The sequence below is a fragment of the Penicillium coprophilum genome (assembly GCF_028826855.1).
Source record: "Penicillium coprophilum strain IBT 35676 chromosome Unknown utg000004l_segment0_segment0, whole genome shotgun sequence".
NCBI lineage: Eukaryota > Fungi > Ascomycota > Eurotiomycetes > Eurotiales > Aspergillaceae > Penicillium > Penicillium coprophilum.
Genome location: NW_026622723.1, coordinates 636,390 through 654,483, shown reverse-complemented (window position 1 = coordinate 654,483; position 18,094 = coordinate 636,390). Strand labels below are relative to the sequence as shown.

The following is an 18,094-nucleotide window of genomic DNA, read 5'->3' as shown; positions in this document are numbered from 1 at the left end:
AATTGATTAAAATGAGATTAGGACAAATCTCCGGGTTTGCGGGCGCGACAGAGTCGTCGGAGAGTGCCCAGCCGAAAGAAAGAGGGAGGAGAGGCGGATGATGTGAAGAAAAGTAATAGGGGAGAATTAGAATAGGAGTCAATCCTATGAAAATGTATCAGTGAAAGTGCCCCAAGACAAAAAAAAGATGGTCCCAGAAAGAAGGGAAAAAAAGGTGGGAAAGGAAATGGAGCACGGAGATAGATGTGGTATCAATTAATACCGGATGGTAATTTTCCCAGTACATTAATTAAATAAAATATGATAAAGCAACCACTCACCCTAAAGACACCGATGGAATTGGAAAGACGAGATTGATGAATGAGAAGAATAATAATTCTGATGATCCCATAGAAATTCTTCGGTCATTAACTGCGAGATTCGGAGGAATGGGGAGGGACAAGAACGAAATTGGTGAGGGCGTTGGGGTTCCAGAGCTTCGGCCGGAGGATCTGACACTAAGCAAACGCTATGCGGCATTGCGCGGATCACCAGCTAGCTGGGTTTCAGGGGGGATGTATATACTAGCTTGTAGAAATCCCAACGACTAACATACGTCTGAGATAGTTTATAGATATAGATAGTATACATCTATATACTTTAATATTTCGATCATAACCACTACCACATTATGTACCACCAAAGTACCCAAGCAAGATAATTTTCAAGGGTCAAATTACAATACCTGGGTAACACGGTGTAATTCTCAACGGGTTCAACCCAGTCAACAACTCCATTGGGGCGGGTCTAGTATCACGCTAAACCCCTTTCAGCTGTCTGCAGTTCAACCAGCGGACCTTTTTTTTCTTCCCTATTGCTCTCCCCTTCAGGCTCAATTGTGCTCTGGACCTCTTTCCCTATTTTATATGTATATCTGTTGAAATTGTGCCCCTTTACTTCTCTTTATTCCCTTGATAATACCCCCTTAACTTCACGACCTACAGGTCTTCCAGTGAGTCGGCTTCTCCAGACGTTACATGTCACTTTCTAACAGAGACAGGAAACCCCTCTTGAAATTTTAGGGTCCCTCTGGTCTTCACTCTCTTTATCTCCTTCTATTACTTTTCACAGAGAAAGAGAGCCACATCATGTACGGCACATTGACCGGTCCCCAAACCGGTATCAACACCCCTCGATCCTCTCAATCCCTCCGCCCACTCATCCTCTCGCATGGATCCCTCGAGTTCTCTTTCCTCGTTCCTACCTCGCTTCACTTCCATGCTTCGCAGTTGAAAGACAGCTTTACTGCTTCTTTACCCGAGCCCACAGACGAATTGGCCCAAGATGATGAGCCATCATCAGTGACCGAATTGGTTGCCCGCTACATTGGCCATGTGGCTCACGAGCTCGATGAGGAAGACGATGCACAGGGTAACTTCCTGGACGTCCTGAAGCTCGTTCTGAATGAATTTGAACGTGCTTTCATGCGTGGTAATGACGTTCACGCCGTGGCAGCTGCGCTCCCCGGTATTGTTGCCAAAAAGAATCAAGTCGTTGAGGCCTATTATGCCGGGCGAGCTGCGGCGGGCCGGCCCACCAAGCCCTACGACTCGGCTTTGTTCCGTGCGGCGTCCGATAAAGCCGCAGGTATCTATTCAGTATTCGGCGGCCAAGGCAACATTGAGGAGTACTTTGATGAATTGCGCAACATCTACACCACGTACCCTTCTTTCGTCGAAGAGCTCATCACTTCCTCCGCCGAGTTGCTTCAGTCGCTCTCCCAAGAGCCCGAGGCTAGCAAGCTCTACCCTAAGGGCTTGGATATCATGCAGTGGCTGCAAGATCGGGACGCACAGCCCGATATCGATTATCTGGTGTCTGCTCCCGTCAGTCTACCATTGATCGGTTTGGTCCAATTGGCCCACTATACGGTTACCTGCAAAGTTCTGGGCCGCCAGCCTGGTGATATCTTGGAACGCATTCTTGGTACCACAGGTCACTCCCAGGGAGTCGTCACGGCTGCTGCCATTGCAACCGCTACCAGCTGGGATTCCTTCGCCACAGCGGCCCAGAGCGCCCTGACCATGCTATTCTGGATCGGTCTGCGCAGTCAGCAAGCCTACCCCCGCACCTCTATTGCCCCATCTGTTCTCCAGGACTCGATTGAGAATGGTGAGGGAACCCCTACTCCCATGCTGTCCATCCGCGATCTCTCGCTCGCCGCCGTCCAGGAGCACATCGATGCCACCAATCAACACTTGCCCGAGGACCGCCACATCTCCATTTCTCTAGTGAACAGTGCTCGCAACTTTGTGGTGACCGGTCCTCCCATCTCGCTCTACGGTCTTAACGTTCGCCTGCGCAAGGTCAAGGCGGCCACCGGACTTGACCAGAACCGTGTGCCATTCACCCAGCGCAAGGTTCGCTTCGTCAACCGTTTCCTGCCTATCACCGCTCCTTTCCACAGCCAGTACCTTGTTTCCGCCTACGACCGCATCCTCGAGGATCTCGAGGATGTTGTTGACATCCCCGCCAAGTCCTTGGTGATCCCCGTCTTCCACACGAAGACTGGAGAGGACCTGCGACAGCTAGGTGACAAGAGTATTGTGCCCGCATTGGTTAGCATGATTACCCACGATGCGGTCAACTGGGAGCAAGCCACTGTCTTCCCCGGTGCAACTCACATCCTTGACTTTGGCCCCGGTGGCATCTCCGGTCTGGGCGTTCTAACCAACCGAAACAAGGACGGTACTGGTGTCCGTGTCATTCTCGCTGGTGAAATGGACGGAACCAATGCGGAGGTTGGCTACAAGCCAGAATTGTTCGATCGTGATGAGCATGCTGTTAAGTTTGCTGTCGACTGGGTCAAGGAGCACGGTCCTCGCCTGACACGGACATCTACCGGCCAAACCTACGTGGACACTAAGATGAGCCGTCTGTTGGGAATCCCCCCTGTTATGGTGGCTGGTATGACCCCCACCACCGTTGCTTGGGACTTTGTGGCTGCTACTATGAACGCTGGTTATCACATCGAGCTGGCTGGTGGTGGTTACTACAACGCCAAGACTATGACTGAGGCCATCACCAAGATTGAGAAGGTTATTCCTCCTGGTCGTGGCATCACTATTAACTTGATCTATGTCAACCCCCGTGCGATGGCTTGGCAGATCCCGTTGATCGGTCGATTGCGCGCGGAAGGTGTGCCCATTGAGGGTCTCACCATTGGTGCTGGTGTGCCTTCCATTGAAGTTGCGAACGAATACATTGAAACTCTCGGTATCAAACACATTGCCTTCAAGCCTGGCTCCGTCGATGCTATTCAGCAGGTCATCAATATTGCTAAGGCCAATCCCAAGTTCCCCATCATCCTTCAGTGGACCGGTGGCCGTGGCGGTGGTCACCACTCCTTCGAGGACTTCCACCAGCCTATGCTCCAGATGTATAGCCGCATCCGCAAGCAAGATAACATTGTCCTTGTTGCCGGCAGTGGCTTCGGTGGCTCGGAAGACACTTACCCTTACCTTTCGGGTACCTGGTCCGCTAAGTTTGGCTACCCTCCTATGCCTTTCGATGGCTGTCTCTTCGGGTCTCGCATGATGATCGCCAAGGAGGCACACACCTCTTACAACGCCAAGAAGGCAATTGCCGATGCCCCTGGTGTGGACGATGAGGAATGGGAGAAGACCTACCAGAAATCAACAGGTGGTGTGATCACTGTTCTCTCTGAGATGGGTGAGCCTATCCACAAGCTGGCCACTCGTGGCGTACTATTCTGGCAGGAGATGGACCAGAAGATCTTCAAGCTCGACAAGGCTAAGCGTGTCCCTGAACTGAAGAAGCAGCGGAACTATATTATCAAGAAGCTGAACGATGACTTCCATAAAGTCTGGTTCGGTCGTAACGCTGCAGGCGAGACTGTCGATCTCGAAGATATGACCTACGCTGAGGTCGTTCACCGCATGGTAGACCTCATGTACATCAAGCACGAGTCGCGATGGATCGACCCCTCGCTCAAGCGCTTGACAGGTGACTTCATCCGTCGCGTCGAAGAGCGTTTCACTACTGCCGAGGGCCAAGCATCGCTGCTCCAAAGTTATTCTGATATTGATACCCCCTACCCCACTGTTGACAATATCTTGGCTGCTTATCCCGCGGCTGCCGATCAATTGATCAACGCGCAGGATGTGCAGCACTTCCTGCTTCTCTGCCAGAAACGTGGACAGAAGCCCGTGCCTTTCGTTCCCGTCCTGGATGAGAACTTTGAGTTCTTCTTCAAGAAGGATTCTCTGTGGCAGAGTGAGGATCTTGAGGCTGTTGTCGATCAAGATGTCGGCCGAACCTGTATTCTTCAGGGTCCTATGGCTGCCCGCTTTTCCAACATTATTGATGAGCCTGTCAAGGACATTCTTGATGGTGTCCATCAGGGCCACATCGCTGGCCTCCTGCGTGATGTCTACGGTGACGATAAAACCAAGATTCCCGTCATTGAGTACTTCGGTGGACAGCTTATGAACACCACCGAATCAGAATTTGACGGTTTGGTTGTTTCGGAAGAGCCCAGCAAGACCAGCTTCCGCTTGTCTTCCACTGCACCCCTGCCAGACTTGGACCGCTGGCTCAGCCTGCTTGCCGGCAAGGCCTACTCCTGGAGACATGCTCTGTTCTTGGCCGATGTTTTCGTTCAGGGCCACCGCTTCCAGTCTAACCCCATGAAGCGGATTGTTGCCCCCACCGCAGGCATGTACGTGGAAGTACTCAACCCCAATGATGCCGCAAAGACTGTTATCAGCGTGCGAGAGCCGTATCAGTCTGGCAAGTTGGTCAAGACAGTCGAGGCTAAGATCAACGAGAAGGGCCAGGTTAGTCTGACACTGTTTGAGGGCCGTACCGCCGAGAATGGCGTTGTCCCTCTGAACTTCTTGTTCACCTATCACCCTGAGACTGGATATGCACCTCTTCGTGAGGTTATGGGTGACCGCAACGATCGCATCAAGGAGTTTTACTACCGAATCTGGTTCGGCAACAAGGACGTGCCCTTCGACACCCCCACCACTGCCACTTTCAGTGGTGGCCGGAAGACCATCACTGCTCAAGATGTTGCCGACTTTGTTCACGCAGTTGGAAACACCGGTGAGGCTTTCGTTGATCGCCCTGGCAAGGAAGTCTTTGCCCCTATGGACTTCGCCATTGTTGCAGGCTGGCAGGCAATCACCAAGCCCATCTTCCCTCGCACCATTGACGGAGATCTATTGAAGCTTGTTCATTTGTCCAATGGTTTCAAGATGGTACCCGGCGCCCAGCCCCTCAAGGTTGGCGATGTTCTAGACACAACCGCCCAGATTAACTCTGTGATCAATCAGGATTCTGGTAAGATGGTCGAGGTCTGCGGCACCATTAAGCGAGATAACAAAGCCATCATGCACGTCACTAGTCAGTTCCTGTACCGGGGTGCTTACACCGACTATGAGAACACCTTCCAGCGCAAGGATGAGGTCCCCATCCAGGTTCACCTCGCAACCAGCCGGGACGTCGCCATTCTCCGCTCGAAGGAATGGTTCCGCATGGATGACTCTGACGCTGAGCTTCTGGGCCAGACCCTGACATTCCGCTTGCAAAGCTTGATCCGTTTCAAGAACACTACCGTCTTCAGTAACGTCCAGACCGTTGGACAGGTTCTTCTCGAACTTCCCACCAAGGAGGTCATCCAAGTTGCCTCTGTCGAATACGAGGCAGGTTCCTCACATGGCAACCCCGTGATTGACTACCTCCAGCGTAACGGAACTTCCATTGAGCAGCCGGTCTACTTCGAAAACCCCATCCCGCTCAGTGGCAAGACCGCTCTGGAACTGCGTGCTCCTGCCTCTAACGAAACCTATGCTCGCGTATCTGGTGACTACAACCCCATCCATGTGTCTCGCGTCTTCTCCAGCTACGCCAACTTGCCCGGAACCATCACCCATGGTATGTACAGCAGTGCCGCTGTTCGCAGCCTTGTCGAGACCTGGGCCGCCGAGAACAACATTGGCCGTGTCCGTGGCTTCCAGGTCTCCCTGGTCGGCATGGTGCTGCCCAACGACATGATTACTGTCAAGCTGCAGCATGTTGGCATGATTGCTGGTCGCAAGATCATCAAGGTTGAGGCCAGCAACAAGGAGACAGAAGAGAAGGTTCTACAGGGTGAGGCCGAGGTTGAGCAGCCAGTCACTTCCTACGTCTTCACTGGTCAGGGCTCTCAGGAGCAGGGCATGGGTATGGAGCTGTATGGCTCTAGCCCAGTGGCCCAGGAGGTCTGGGACCGCGCTGATCGCCACTTCATGGAGAACTACGGTCTCTCCATTATTGACATTGTCAAGAACAACCCCAAGGAGTTGACGGTCTACTTCGGTGGTCCTCGGGGTAAGGCCATCCGGGAGAACTACATGGCCATGACCTTCGAGTCTGTGAACGCAGACGGGTCCATCAAGTCCGAGAAGATCTTCAAGGAGGTCGATGAGACCACCGCCTCGTACACCTACCGGTCTCCCACCGGTCTTCTCTCTGCCACCCAATTCACCCAGCCAGCCTTGACCCTGATGGAGAAGGCTAGCTTCGAGGATATGCGCGCCAAGGGCTTGGTGCAGCGCGACAGCAGCTTCGCCGGCCACTCACTTGGTGAATACTCGGCTTTGGCCGCTCTGGCTGATGTCATGCCTATTGAGAGCTTGGTGTCTGTCGTGTTTTACCGCGGTCTGACCATGCAGGTCGCCGTTGAGCGTGATGCACAGGGTCGTTCCAACTACTCTATGTGCGCTGTCAACCCCAGCCGTATCTCCAAGACTTTCAACGAGCAGGCACTGCAGTACGTTGTTGAGAACATTTCCGAGACCACTGGCTGGCTGCTGGAGATTGTCAACTACAACGTTGCCAACATGCAATACGTCGCCGCTGGTGACCTACGTGCTCTTGATTGCCTCACCAACCTGCTGAACTTCTTGAAGGCGCAGAACATTGACATCCCCGCGCTGATGCAAAGCATGTCTCTGGAGGATGTCAAGGAGCACCTGGTCAGCATCATCCAGGAGTGTGTCAAGCAAACCGAGGCCAAGCCTCGCCCGATCTCCCTGGAGCGTGGTTTCGCCACCATTCCTCTCAAGGGTATCGATGTGCCCTTCCACAGCACCTTCTTGCGCTCTGGTGTGAAGCCCTTCCGTTCCTTCTTGTTAAAGAAGATCAACAAGACCACCATCGATCCCAGCAAGTTGATCGGCAAGTACATTCCCAACGTCACTGCCCGTCCCTTCGAGATCACCAAGGAATACTTCGAGGACGTCTACCGACTCACCAACTCGCCCCGTATTGCCTCTATCTTGGCGAACTGGGACAAATACGAAGAGGGCAACGAAACCGTTGCAAAATAATCGATATATTCCTGTTGATATCCTCTATAATGTTGTGTTTTTGATAGACCGTTTTTCGTTTCATGGGTCATTATGTGATATGTCTCAAAGCCCTGGAGTTTTTAATGTATATGAGTTTGAGTTTCGAATTTTAATATCAGTTCATTCTCTTTCACTTGCTCTTTCCTTTCCGCTTTGGTCAGCCTCATAGAGTGGTAAATCTACTTTACTTAGGTAGTGTACACCTCTTTTGTTTCTATACCAACCTGCGAGAGTCCAATGTTTGGGATGATAGCTGCCATCGTGCCTAGAGGGCTGATCCCTCTATGACATTTTCCATTTGATCAAAAGATCGCCAAAGATAGTGCCGCTCATTATTTCGTCATCCTTTGTCTTTGAAATCCTCCGGCCTACCTCCTATACTGCTCCTTCTACCCCTGCACTATTTTATCCCAAAATGCCGACCCAACCCTCAAAATCCGATGAGCCTCGTGACTATCCAGAAACATGTCTACTTTGTGGCATACGTATCTTGAGGTTGAGAACGGGAGTACTGGGCAAAGATCGCCTAGATGTGCTCAAGGAGTCTCAATGGGAGATCCATCATCAATCCCCGATTCCTGAGCATATTCTATTGCCATCGACCGAAGTTGTCAATAAGAATTTCTCCAAATTTCCTTGGTTATCATCGTGCTATCATCGAGGGGGTAAGTCGACATTCTCATAGCAAGAAAGCAACTTAAAGTTAAAGAGAAATCCAAGCTGTCAGATATGCGTGTTCTACAAAATATGAACTGACGGGAATTGGCCCAGTGAGATATCTCGCTGGTTACCCTTGTCACCTCCCAAGAGACAAAAACACCGCACGAATTTTTGGAGAGACCACACCACAGTATGATGAGACAATATTCACACATTTTCATCCGGAAAATCACTGGATGGATCCAAGTCGTTATAGACACAAAAACATGGGATACGTCTTTCACTATTATTGTTGGGAGATCCTTGGCCATCTGACAGGGAAAGAGTTGATCGAAAAGTCACTTGGGCAACTTATTCAGGCCGCGAGGCTGTATTGGCAAACCCATGAAGACTGATGCTTTACTGACGTAGATACCCTATTCCAGGCCCAGCTCGCCGAGGTTTCATACGTGAGATGTGAGGACTACGTTCGCGGTTGTGATATCTATGTCAATCCGTGGATTATACCCGAGCTTCAAGATATCATCCGACTCGCCCAGAAGGTGGTTGGGAAACGCAAAAGTACCTATCTCAATAGGTTTCCACTCGAGATCTCCCTTCTGGTTGCAGAGATTATTTGCCCTATCATCTTCACTCAATCCGATGTGCAGGATATGCGTAATATGTTATCTGTGTTTGCTTTGGATTTACCAGACGCCTTTTGGAGAAAGCGATTACAGTCCAAACGTGACTTGTTCTTCGAGGTGGATTTGCTAGAGACTGATTTAGTGGACTGGCAGCTCTTGTGGTTAGGGTTGATGGACCTTCTTTCCGATAAATGGTATAAATCCAGTGGATTGGCACACCGCGAGCGATTACTTGAGCCTATTAAGGCGATCATCGCAAATCTTCGAAAAATTCGACAGAGACAAGTTGCTGGGAGATAGTATCGCAGGTTATCTTGTCCTTGCTTTATGACAGATCGAACTTTGGCACTTTTCCTTATAATGAAGCGTAACCAATATGTTGCATACAGTGACCTAGGTAGGGCCACTATATGTAATGTAACACCTCGATGTCTTTTTTGGGTGATCTTTTCAGATCTCTTTTCAGATGTTCCGTCTTAGATATGTATCTTTCGTGGTCTTGCGGGTAAGAAAAAAATACATAAAGAAGTACAGCCAGGAATGGGAATGGTAGCAGAGAGTAAACATGCCAGGCTTATCATTTTACTATGTACAATATACGAAGATGTGACAAGCATAAAACCCCAAAATATCAACGTACAGAGGACTTTTTCTATGTATCAACAGGGATATTTGAACATTATGATCGTCCGGCACGGTTGAGAGGACCCCAGTTAGCACGAGGGTTGAGCTGGTACCGCACCAGTCGTTTCTTGGTATGCGCAGCAGACACTTGGCGGCCTAGATCCTCATCAAAGACCACCTCAAGGGTACTAGGATGAGCGCGCTGGGAGGGGTGTGCAGGTGACTTCTCCAGTCTAGGCTGGGGGTCGGCAGCAGCATCAGCATTGGGGTGACTATCTGCAGAAGCAGGAGCATTTTGTCCGGGGTTTCGCGACCCGGACCGGTAGAGAGCAGCTTCAACTTTAGTAACCAAATCGCTGACATCTTTGCCAGCCTCAACGGCAGACATCAGATCCTGTTTGAGAAGTGATAACCATTGATCTTCATCGTCCATTTTACGCAGGTTTTCGCGGCTCTTGCTCATGATCGCAGCGCCGGCGGTCCTAGGCTTCAAGGAAGTTTCCTTAATAGGTGATCTCTGACGGGCCCACTCGCGCATGATCTCCCAGACCACCTCCCAGGGCGCATCGGTGCGGATTGAGTTTGGCCTGGCGTGGCTGCGAGTGGAGCGATATCCGAGATGGCAAAGGGCACCGCGGAACTCGTCGATCGGAGGGGTTGTTGTGTGAATAACCTTGGCGAGAGCACTGATTGAGAAGAAGAAAGGGTATTTTTCCTGAGCAGCAACGTCCATTCGAGGAATGATGGCAGGGTATGCAGGATCATACTGGTTCTTTGTGCTTGGTCCGGATTCTTTGAGGGCAGATGGCTCCGAGCTAGGCGGTGATAAGTCCAGATCCTCTTCAAGGGCTGTAGTCAACATTCCCTCAATGCGAGCACAGGTCTGATATGTTTCGGGATCGGCTCCAGGAAGCATGTCCAAGATTTTTTGGATAAATTGAGGGTTGTGTAGCGGACCGCCCCACATGGGTCCTGCAAGATGTGTTTTTGTACCGCAATGCTCGCAGTGCGGTCCGGCTGTTGGCCCCTTAGTCAGGCCGTGGTGGTATATGGGGTTTCCCTTGCGGTCCATTTTGGATTTCGTAGAGCCGATGGGTTGCGTTGTCCATGCGCCACATCCAGAATCGCAATTGTAGACGAGCATCGTTTTGCCCGCCGTAAATTTGACCTGTGCGGGAGATTGATAGACTCGAATAAAGACGCGAGCGTAAAAGTCGATAGACAGAGACAATAATGGCTCGATGGCCACTCCATACTTACCTGCGGACATGGCAAGGGAATTCAAGATCAATCGCAGACCACCCTCGTGGGATTGGAGGCCTTTCATGGGGATACCACCGTACAGAGAGAATGATTTTTCCGAATAGCCAGTTGAGGCCCAAACACCGGCATCAGTGCAAGTAACACACAAAAGGCCACCGTCTTTGGCTGCCTGCACTGCAGCATCTATGAATGGAGCTGCCGTACCATATGGATCCAAATCAATGACGTCGAACTTGCTCGCGTTGTCAAGTCCATACATGTAAACTCGAGCGTCGGCCAAATTGGGTTGAATCGTTTTGAGATTGTTGTATTCGATGTTCTTCTTCATGGATTTAATTGCCGACTTTGACAGGTCATTGGCCACGACCTTTGTGACAAATGGGAGCTCCGAGGCATAGCGAAGAGCGCGCAGTCCAGTTGCAGACAGAGCGTCAAGAACGGTGAAAGAACCCGCGGATTGCTCTGCTCGGACTTCTGATTTAGGTTCTTGATCAGCCGGCAGAGCTGGGACTGGCTGGTCGATTGTCTCTGTGTCTTGGTTGTGTTCTGCGTTTGGGGCGGGCCTCGGCTTCTCAGTCTGGTCGTCTTCACGCTTCCGTTTCTTTTCCCCAGTGCCTGCTTGCTTCTTCAGCTTCTGAGCCGCTTTTTGTTTCTTTAGGTCGATGATATGTTCTCCATAAGCGCGAATGGCTAACACGCTAAGGTCGCGATTAAATTGTTGAATTGGGTTGTAGAAAACGGATTGCACTTGGTCGTCGCTTTTGAGATCCTTCTTTGTTCCCTTGGAAGCAGCCTGTTGAGCAGGCGGGTTGAGAATCTTCGCCAACCCTTCCTTGACAACATGGTGATTCTCTCCCTGGTATTCTACCAGCTGGATCTGAGGATCCTCCATGGCTCTATGAGTGCTAAGGATTCGGACACGAGATCGGATCGAAGTGGGGGTGGAGTAGGTGAATTGGGCGAGAAGAAGGGGAGGACTGAGTCTTCGCTTAGCGCATTTCGTTGCTGATCCAAAAATCAACGAATGGTTCATGAGCGAAGCCTTTCACAACATATTGCAAGAGATGTGAATGCGACGGAGAAAAAGATTCTACGCACGGACCAGGTTATAGTACATTACAATACCTGTCTTGTAATTTATGTCAACTATAAAAGTACATGCATATATTGAGGGCTGTCGAAGAGAAAACTCTCACGAGATTAGAAGCTCTATTTTGCCCAGTTTAGCATAGGTAATAGTGATGGATTGGGAGGACTCGAGTCTCAATGTTCGTATAGTACATTAGAATGGATAATGTCCACGATATCTTCAGTGTCGTTCTCTACATTAGGATTAAGTCTAGATAATATATACGATCATACAAACCTGTCATAGCCATTTCCCAATAATTGGGACCTGACTATACATCTCATTCCACCCTTTAGCCTCCCAACCTGAACCTTCGCCGGCACGTCCAACAACACCGAGGGCACCTGCAAGCCAGAGAGCCGCGCCAGCGGCCGCAATCCCGTTGACAACCCACCACATTTTGCGCTGCCTCTTGGACTTTGTTTCTGTAAATCCAAGAAGACCATCCAACGAGCCCTTTTGGCCGCGTTCCTTGCGCGCGCTGGTCACTCTCCAGCCCATCCAGGTCGCCCAGCCACCAACGAAGTGCCACACACTAGCAGTCACAAAGAAGAAGTAGAAGACATTCCAGAAAATAGGGCTCCGAGCAAAGCCATGGGCAATATATCCAAGCCCTACGCCAGAGCTTCCTCCTTCGACGATCAATGGCGTGACACGGTTGACCCATACGTGGAATGCAATCAGTGGCACGACGAAGTATCCAGTGCGCGCCTGTAAAGACATCCGTGGCCAAAAATATAACGCATTTCGCTGTGCGCGAGTCTCGGCTCCATACAGACGTGCTCTACGCGCAGCGCGGATGTTGCGGAGAGCAATTCCCGAGGCAATATGCGCAATTATAGGAATTGTCAGGACAAGATGCTCTAGCCCGGGAGCCTGGTATACTGGTCGTGTGAGCAAGAGATAAGATTCGCTCGAGGGCACAGAGCGAGCCACGAGCGGGATAAGAGAGGTGTTGGCGAGATGTAGGATGAAGAAAGCTGTAGGTGGGTAGGTGGAGTATTTTTGAATACCGCTCACTAAGCGATCATTTTTGTCAGAATATATAAACCAGCTTTGGGTGGCTTGACGTACGCCATGAATCCCAGCGATGGCCACTAAGCCCTAGCTTAGGTATTGAAATTCCAACTCCGTGTTGCATGGGAGAGGAGGCCCTGGGGAAGTATTCGCCGCTTTCAACATCGGGGGCGTCATGGACAGGCGATGGGTCTAATTCTTGCAAAGAGATGATAGATCTGGTGTCGGTGTCCTCCGGTTTGGAGAGCACGTGCGACGACATTGTATAATTTTCGGAGTTTGGGGGTTTATCGAGCTGGGGGAAAGGGCGAAAATGAAATTCGTAGAAAGAGACTCGTCAATCATACATCCATGCTGTATAGGTGAACTAGGAAAAAGCAGGGAAATGTTGGGGATGAGGATCGCTGAGTCCCAAAAATACGGCAGCTGTGATAGGCTGGTTCCTCGACGAGTAATGACGATTGCTCACTTGGCAGGGCAGGGTCAGGTAACTCAGTATACATACATCGAATGTTTTTGTACTTTCTTGATTTACTATAAAGGGATGGATATTGCGTATAGGCTTAAGTCTTAATCATTTGCATGAAAGTAGTTATTCAGAAGAAAAGATGTAAAGCTGAATATAAAAGCATCTATAGACAAGTAAGCAGAGATGTTACTTCCAAGGTTGGACTGATTGATGCCTAGTTTCACAGGCAGCGATGCGTTAGACCCGCTATTTTTGATGCGTAGATGGTCGCAATGCGCCGCCGTACCAACCGCTCTCTCTTCAGACTTAAAGCTGTACGCTTGTTCAAGAACAATGGCACCGGTATGCTCTTTTTTTATCCAATCTAACACATGAGCTAACAGATATAGCGTGGTTCAACAAATCCCGCTCCTAGGGTAATCAATCATCCACATCTGCCACGTCTGTCACCGCCAAGCTAACCTTTCCTTACAGACCGAATCAGCGCGGTCTGCGCTCAGCTCCTTCACCTGCACCCTCTGCAACAAATCCTACTCGCGTCATCCAGAATATGAAGCGCATATCGGGTCATATGACCATCAACATAGAAAGCGCTTGCAAGATCTCAAACAGTTGACACGTGATCCAAATGCTGTCGAGAAGAACCGCCGGGCAGAACGTAAAGCCGATGCACAGGCCGGTCTGAAAGTCATCGAGACCCCCGGACACAATGTCGCACCAAGTGGTAAAAGCGCGGGTTTCAAGAAGGGAGGTTTCAAAAGCTCATTCGCTGCTGTCAAGGGAACGGTGGTCACTTCAGCCCCAGTCAAGAAGAACGTTCTCGGAGATGACGAGGAAGACAATAGCCCAAAACCTCAAAATGATGATTCATCAGAGGTAGGAAGGCCCGGAAAGGCTGAATCTGTGGATATGGAAAGTGATACCGACGAGGAATATGGCCCAGAAGGACAATATGATCCTCACCGGCCAACGGACTGCTTCGCTGGGTGTGCTGCCCAGGAGGTCTGATGGATCTCGTGATGCTTGAGACGGCCTGCGAATTGAAGCCAATATCAAGTAACAAATATGTACACAATGGCGTTAAATGGTGTGAAGCATCCTTTTCGAATTACTATGCAGCAATCAATTTTCATCTAATCCGATTAAGCACATTTATGTTGGTACTGATCTGGATGTAATGGTACATGCTTTCCAAGTGACTGTCTAAAACGGTTGGATAACAAAAGCAGAATAAAACAACGACATAAGATGGAACAGATGAAAGGGTACTAGGCACATTGCTATATTATTGCGAGCTCCTCGCTCGCCCTCATTTATTGGCTTACAGGCGCAGAAGCTTGGCAGCCTGGCTGACAATGGTGTCCTCCTGGGGGAAGGCCATGGCCTCAAGGCCAGCGGCGTAAGGAGTGGGAACCTCAGCACCGGTGACACGCACGGCAGGGGCGGTCAGGTAATCGAAACCGTACTCCATGGACAGAGCCAGGATCTCAGACGAAAGGCCGAACATGGGGTAGCCAGACTCAACGACCATAATGCGGCCGGTCTTCTTGAGGGAGGCAATGATGGTCTCAACATCGAGAGGCTTAATAGAGCGCAGGTTGATAACCTCAGCATCGACACCGTACTTCTGCTTGAGCTCGGCGGCGGCGGTCAGGGACTGACCGACACAGCGAGACACAGAGACAATGGTAAGGTCCTTTCCGGGGCGCTCAATCTTGGCCTTACCGATGGGCAGGACGAAGTCGTTCTTCTGGGCAGCCTCGCTCATAGGGAAAGCTTGGCCGTACATGAGCCTAGCATTGGTTAGTTTACGCGGAACTCAGCAAAATGAGTCGATGGGATCTTACTCGTTCTCCAGAACAACAACGGGGTTGGGGTCACGGATAGCAGCCTTCAGCAGACCCTTGGCATCCTCGGAGCTCCAGGGGGAGACAACCTTCAAACCGGGAATGCTGCCGTACCAGGCAGAGTAATCCTGGGAGTGCTGGGCGGCGACACCGGCGGCGAAACCGTTGGGACCGCGGAAAGTGATGTTGCAAGGCTGAATACCGCCCGACATGTAGTGAGTCTTGGCAGCGGAGTTGATAATTTGATCGATGGCCTGCATGGCGAAGTTGAAGGTCATGAACTCGGCCTAGATCATGGAACCGTTAGCATGCGATCCTTAATCAACCGTCATTTCCGGAATCACTCACGATAGGGTGCAGACCAGCGAGCGCAGCACCAACGGCGATACCACAGAAGCCGGCCTCTGTGATGGGAGTATCGATAACACGCTTAGGACCGAAGCGGTCGAGCAGACCCTTCGTCACCTTGTATCTGTAGAGCCGGAAGTTCAGCCTCGGTTCCAAGTATACGTATACTAATAACTCACGCTCCGTTGTACTGTGCAACTTCCTCACCGAGAATGAAAGTCTTCTGGTTGAGTTCCAACTCTTCGGCCAAGGCCTCGTTCAAGGCATCGCGAACGGTGACTTGCTTGGTGCCGTCCTCGGTGGCATATCCACGGCGCAAGATTGAAGGAGCACAGGCGGACTGGCGGAGGTTTGAGCGCAGAGCAGTGGAAGCGAGGCGCGAGGAAAACAGACGGGCTGTTGGGCGGAAAAGTCGGGGAGCTGCCATTGCGGAAATGTGATTGAATTAAAACGAAGCAAGAAAAAAAGATTCAATTAACGATCGCAGACCAAATTGGACCGCAAAATCAATTGAATAGAAGAACTGGAAAGTAGATAAGAGTGAATAGCCAGAGAAAACTTATCGCCGTCCGAATAATCTTCGAGATGCAAATCCGAAGATGTTGGGCAACACGTGATGTCAGAGCTCACCGGTACTGTAACCGTAACCATACAGAATTGGAGAGAGCTCACCTGAGGTATCAACTTGTGTTTGTTCAACATATCTTCTAATGAGGTATCAACTTTTCTATTGTTAGCTATAAGTACGAGATTCCTTCCACATATTGCAAGACCTTTCAAGGGGTTTCTTACCGTAAATCCATGCTTCTATACACTCTTCCAAGGGTGTATTATCGGTACTGATGTTGTCCTTGCTCTGGCTACTTCCGTCGGCACTCGCCGCTCAACCCTCCACGCCCGATCCTATCTCCGCTCCCCTGCGAACCCTTGATTTCGGGCAACTGAATTTCCTCCATACTACCGATACCCATGGCTGGCTGGCTGGTCATCTGCAGGAGTAGGCTTTAGACCCTGCCTAGCTTTCGAGTTGTACTAATAATTCCAGACCGTCCTACTCCGCAGACTGGGGAGACTATGTATCATTTGCGACACGCATGCGGGAGAAGGCAGAAGCACAAGGACAAGACCTGCTCGTTATAGATACTGGTGACCGAGTCGAAGGCAACGGCCTGTATGACTCGTCCGAGCCCAAGGGTATCTACCTTTCGGACATCTTCCGGCACCAAGACATCGACCTGTTGACGTCGGGAAACCATGAACTATACAAGCAAAACACATCTGAGACTGAGCTTCTTGTCACCGTTCCTAATTTCCGGGGCAAATATTTAGCTTCAAATATTGATATCATTCATCCAACAACGAAAGAGCTTGTGCCTCTGGCTCCGCGGTTCAAGAAGTTCACTACCAAGAAGCAAGGGATCCGTATAGTAGCGTTTGGCTTCCTTTTTGATTTCAACGGAAATTACAACAACACCGTGGTCCAGAAAGTATCTTCCACTATCAAAGAGGATTGGTTCCAAGAAGCCATTCGGGACAAAGAAGTGGATCTGTTTTTGGTGATCGGCCATGTGCCTGTCCATTCACCGGAATACCGGGCGATCTTCAAGGAGATCCGGGGAATCCGTTGGGACACTCCAATCCAATTCTTTGGCGGGCACCAGCATGTGCGTGACTATGCGCAATATGATAGCAAAGCCTTTGGGCTAGCGAGTGGGCGATTCATGGAAACTATTGGCTTCATGTCAATTGATGGCCTCGCCAGCAAAGCCAGCCATCAGTCTGCCGTTGGGCCCGTATTCAAGCGCAGATATATTGACAGCAATCTCTTGTCTTATTATCATCACACCGGTCTTGATCAAAAGACTTTTCCAACTGAGAAAGGCCTCAATGTCTCCCGATTGATCACCAAAGCACGGACCGAACTCCATCTGGACCAGGTCCATGGATGCGCGCCACATGATTTATGGATGTCGCGAGCCAAATATCCGCACCCTAACAGCATCTACACCTGGCTTGAGACTCAGGTTTTACGCGATGTGAAAGATGAGTCTCGTGGAGACACACCCAGGCTGGTCATTGTTAATACGGGCGCCATACGGTTCGATATTTTCAAGGGGCCTTTTACACATGACTCGACTTTTATTATATCACCATTCACCAGTACCTTCCGCTATGTGAAAAATGTCCCATATGACAAGGCACAACTTATTGTCGAGGTTTTGAACGAGCAGCCGCAAATTTTATCTACTGATGAATCTTCGTTGACAACCTTGGGCCCTGTCGAGCAACTTGCATATCCGGAGGACGTGATTGCTCAAAACTGGCCTTCATCTGGCGACCAAATTCCCATGTCCGGTCCGGCCCTTGTGCCTGGTTACACGACAAAAGATGATGCGGGCACAGATGGTGATGACACCATCCATTCACCCATTTCCTTTTACCGCGTGCCGAACTGCATTCGAACCCTCATATCTACCAATGCATCGGAGACACCGAAGACGGTGGATATGGTATATCTTGATTTCATAGAGAGCAAGGTGATACTGGCCGCCAAGTTTGCTGGTTTCGATGTCGACATTGCAAAGGAGAGTGATGTGTACATGCCGCCCATGTCTCTAACAAATCTCATTCTTGACTGGGTGAAGAAGAACTGGAAGTGTTGATAGTTATACTTTCTGGCAGTGCTTTTTTTTACAATTCATTCCTAGTTTCTG

The 18,094-nt window shown here is 50.3% G+C and overlaps 7 protein-coding genes across 7 annotated transcripts; 4 read left to right on the top strand and 3 right to left on the bottom strand.

The window, feature by feature from the left end:
- Nucleotides 1-1,127: 1,127 nt before the first annotated feature.
- On the top strand, nucleotides 1,128-7,376 carry N7500_004656 (tetrafunctional fatty acid synthase subunit FAS1; the record flags this gene model as incomplete). Its single annotated transcript, XM_056675801.1, has 1 exon — nucleotides 1,128-7,376. The coding sequence occupies one exon, from the start codon at nucleotides 1,128-1,130 to the stop codon at nucleotides 7,374-7,376; it is 6,249 nt and encodes a 2,082-aa protein (XP_056530801.1).
- A 436-nt stretch (nucleotides 7,377-7,812) lies between these two features.
- N7500_004655 (uncharacterized protein) lies at nucleotides 7,813-8,153 on the top strand (the record flags this gene model as incomplete). Its single annotated transcript, XM_056675800.1, has 2 exons — nucleotides 7,813-8,062; nucleotides 8,083-8,153. The coding sequence occupies 2 exons, from the start codon at nucleotides 7,813-7,815 to the stop codon at nucleotides 8,151-8,153; spliced, it is 321 nt and encodes a 106-aa protein (XP_056530800.1).
- Nucleotides 8,154-9,362: 1,209 nt separating this feature from the next.
- On the bottom strand, nucleotides 9,363-11,462 carry N7500_004654 (tRNA (guanine26-N2)-dimethyltransferase; the record flags this gene model as incomplete). The annotated part of the gene is made up of 1 exon (XM_056675799.1): nucleotides 9,363-11,462. The coding sequence occupies one exon, from the start codon at nucleotides 11,460-11,462 to the stop codon at nucleotides 9,363-9,365; it is 2,100 nt and encodes a 699-aa protein (XP_056530799.1).
- A 477-nt stretch (nucleotides 11,463-11,939) lies between these two features.
- On the bottom strand, nucleotides 11,940-12,978 carry N7500_004653 (MCP1 family protein; the record flags this gene model as incomplete). Its single annotated transcript, XM_056675798.1, has 2 exons — nucleotides 11,940-12,718; nucleotides 12,774-12,978. The coding sequence occupies 2 exons, from the start codon at nucleotides 12,976-12,978 to the stop codon at nucleotides 11,940-11,942; spliced, it is 984 nt and encodes a 327-aa protein (XP_056530798.1).
- A 540-nt stretch (nucleotides 12,979-13,518) lies between these two features.
- On the top strand, nucleotides 13,519-14,193 carry N7500_004652 (putative C2H2 finger domain protein; the record flags this gene model as incomplete). Its single annotated transcript, XM_056675797.1, has 3 exons — nucleotides 13,519-13,527; nucleotides 13,575-13,601; nucleotides 13,660-14,193. 3 exons carry the CDS (start codon nucleotides 13,519-13,521, stop codon nucleotides 14,191-14,193), a joined length of 570 nt encoding a protein of 189 aa, XP_056530797.1.
- A 313-nt stretch (nucleotides 14,194-14,506) lies between these two features.
- Nucleotides 14,507-15,807, bottom strand: N7500_004651 (pyruvate dehydrogenase (acetyl-transferring) subunit E1 beta; the record flags this gene model as incomplete). Its single annotated transcript, XM_056675796.1, has 4 exons — nucleotides 14,507-14,978; nucleotides 15,033-15,319; nucleotides 15,381-15,504; nucleotides 15,560-15,807. 4 exons carry the CDS (start codon nucleotides 15,805-15,807, stop codon nucleotides 14,507-14,509), a joined length of 1,131 nt encoding a protein of 376 aa, XP_056530796.1.
- A 415-nt stretch (nucleotides 15,808-16,222) lies between these two features.
- Nucleotides 16,223-18,043, top strand: N7500_004650 (metallophosphoesterase family protein; the record flags this gene model as incomplete). Its single annotated transcript, XM_056675795.1, has 2 exons — nucleotides 16,223-16,377; nucleotides 16,426-18,043. The coding sequence occupies 2 exons, from the start codon at nucleotides 16,223-16,225 to the stop codon at nucleotides 18,041-18,043; spliced, it is 1,773 nt and encodes a 590-aa protein (XP_056530795.1).
- Nucleotides 18,044-18,094: the final 51 nt, after the last annotated feature.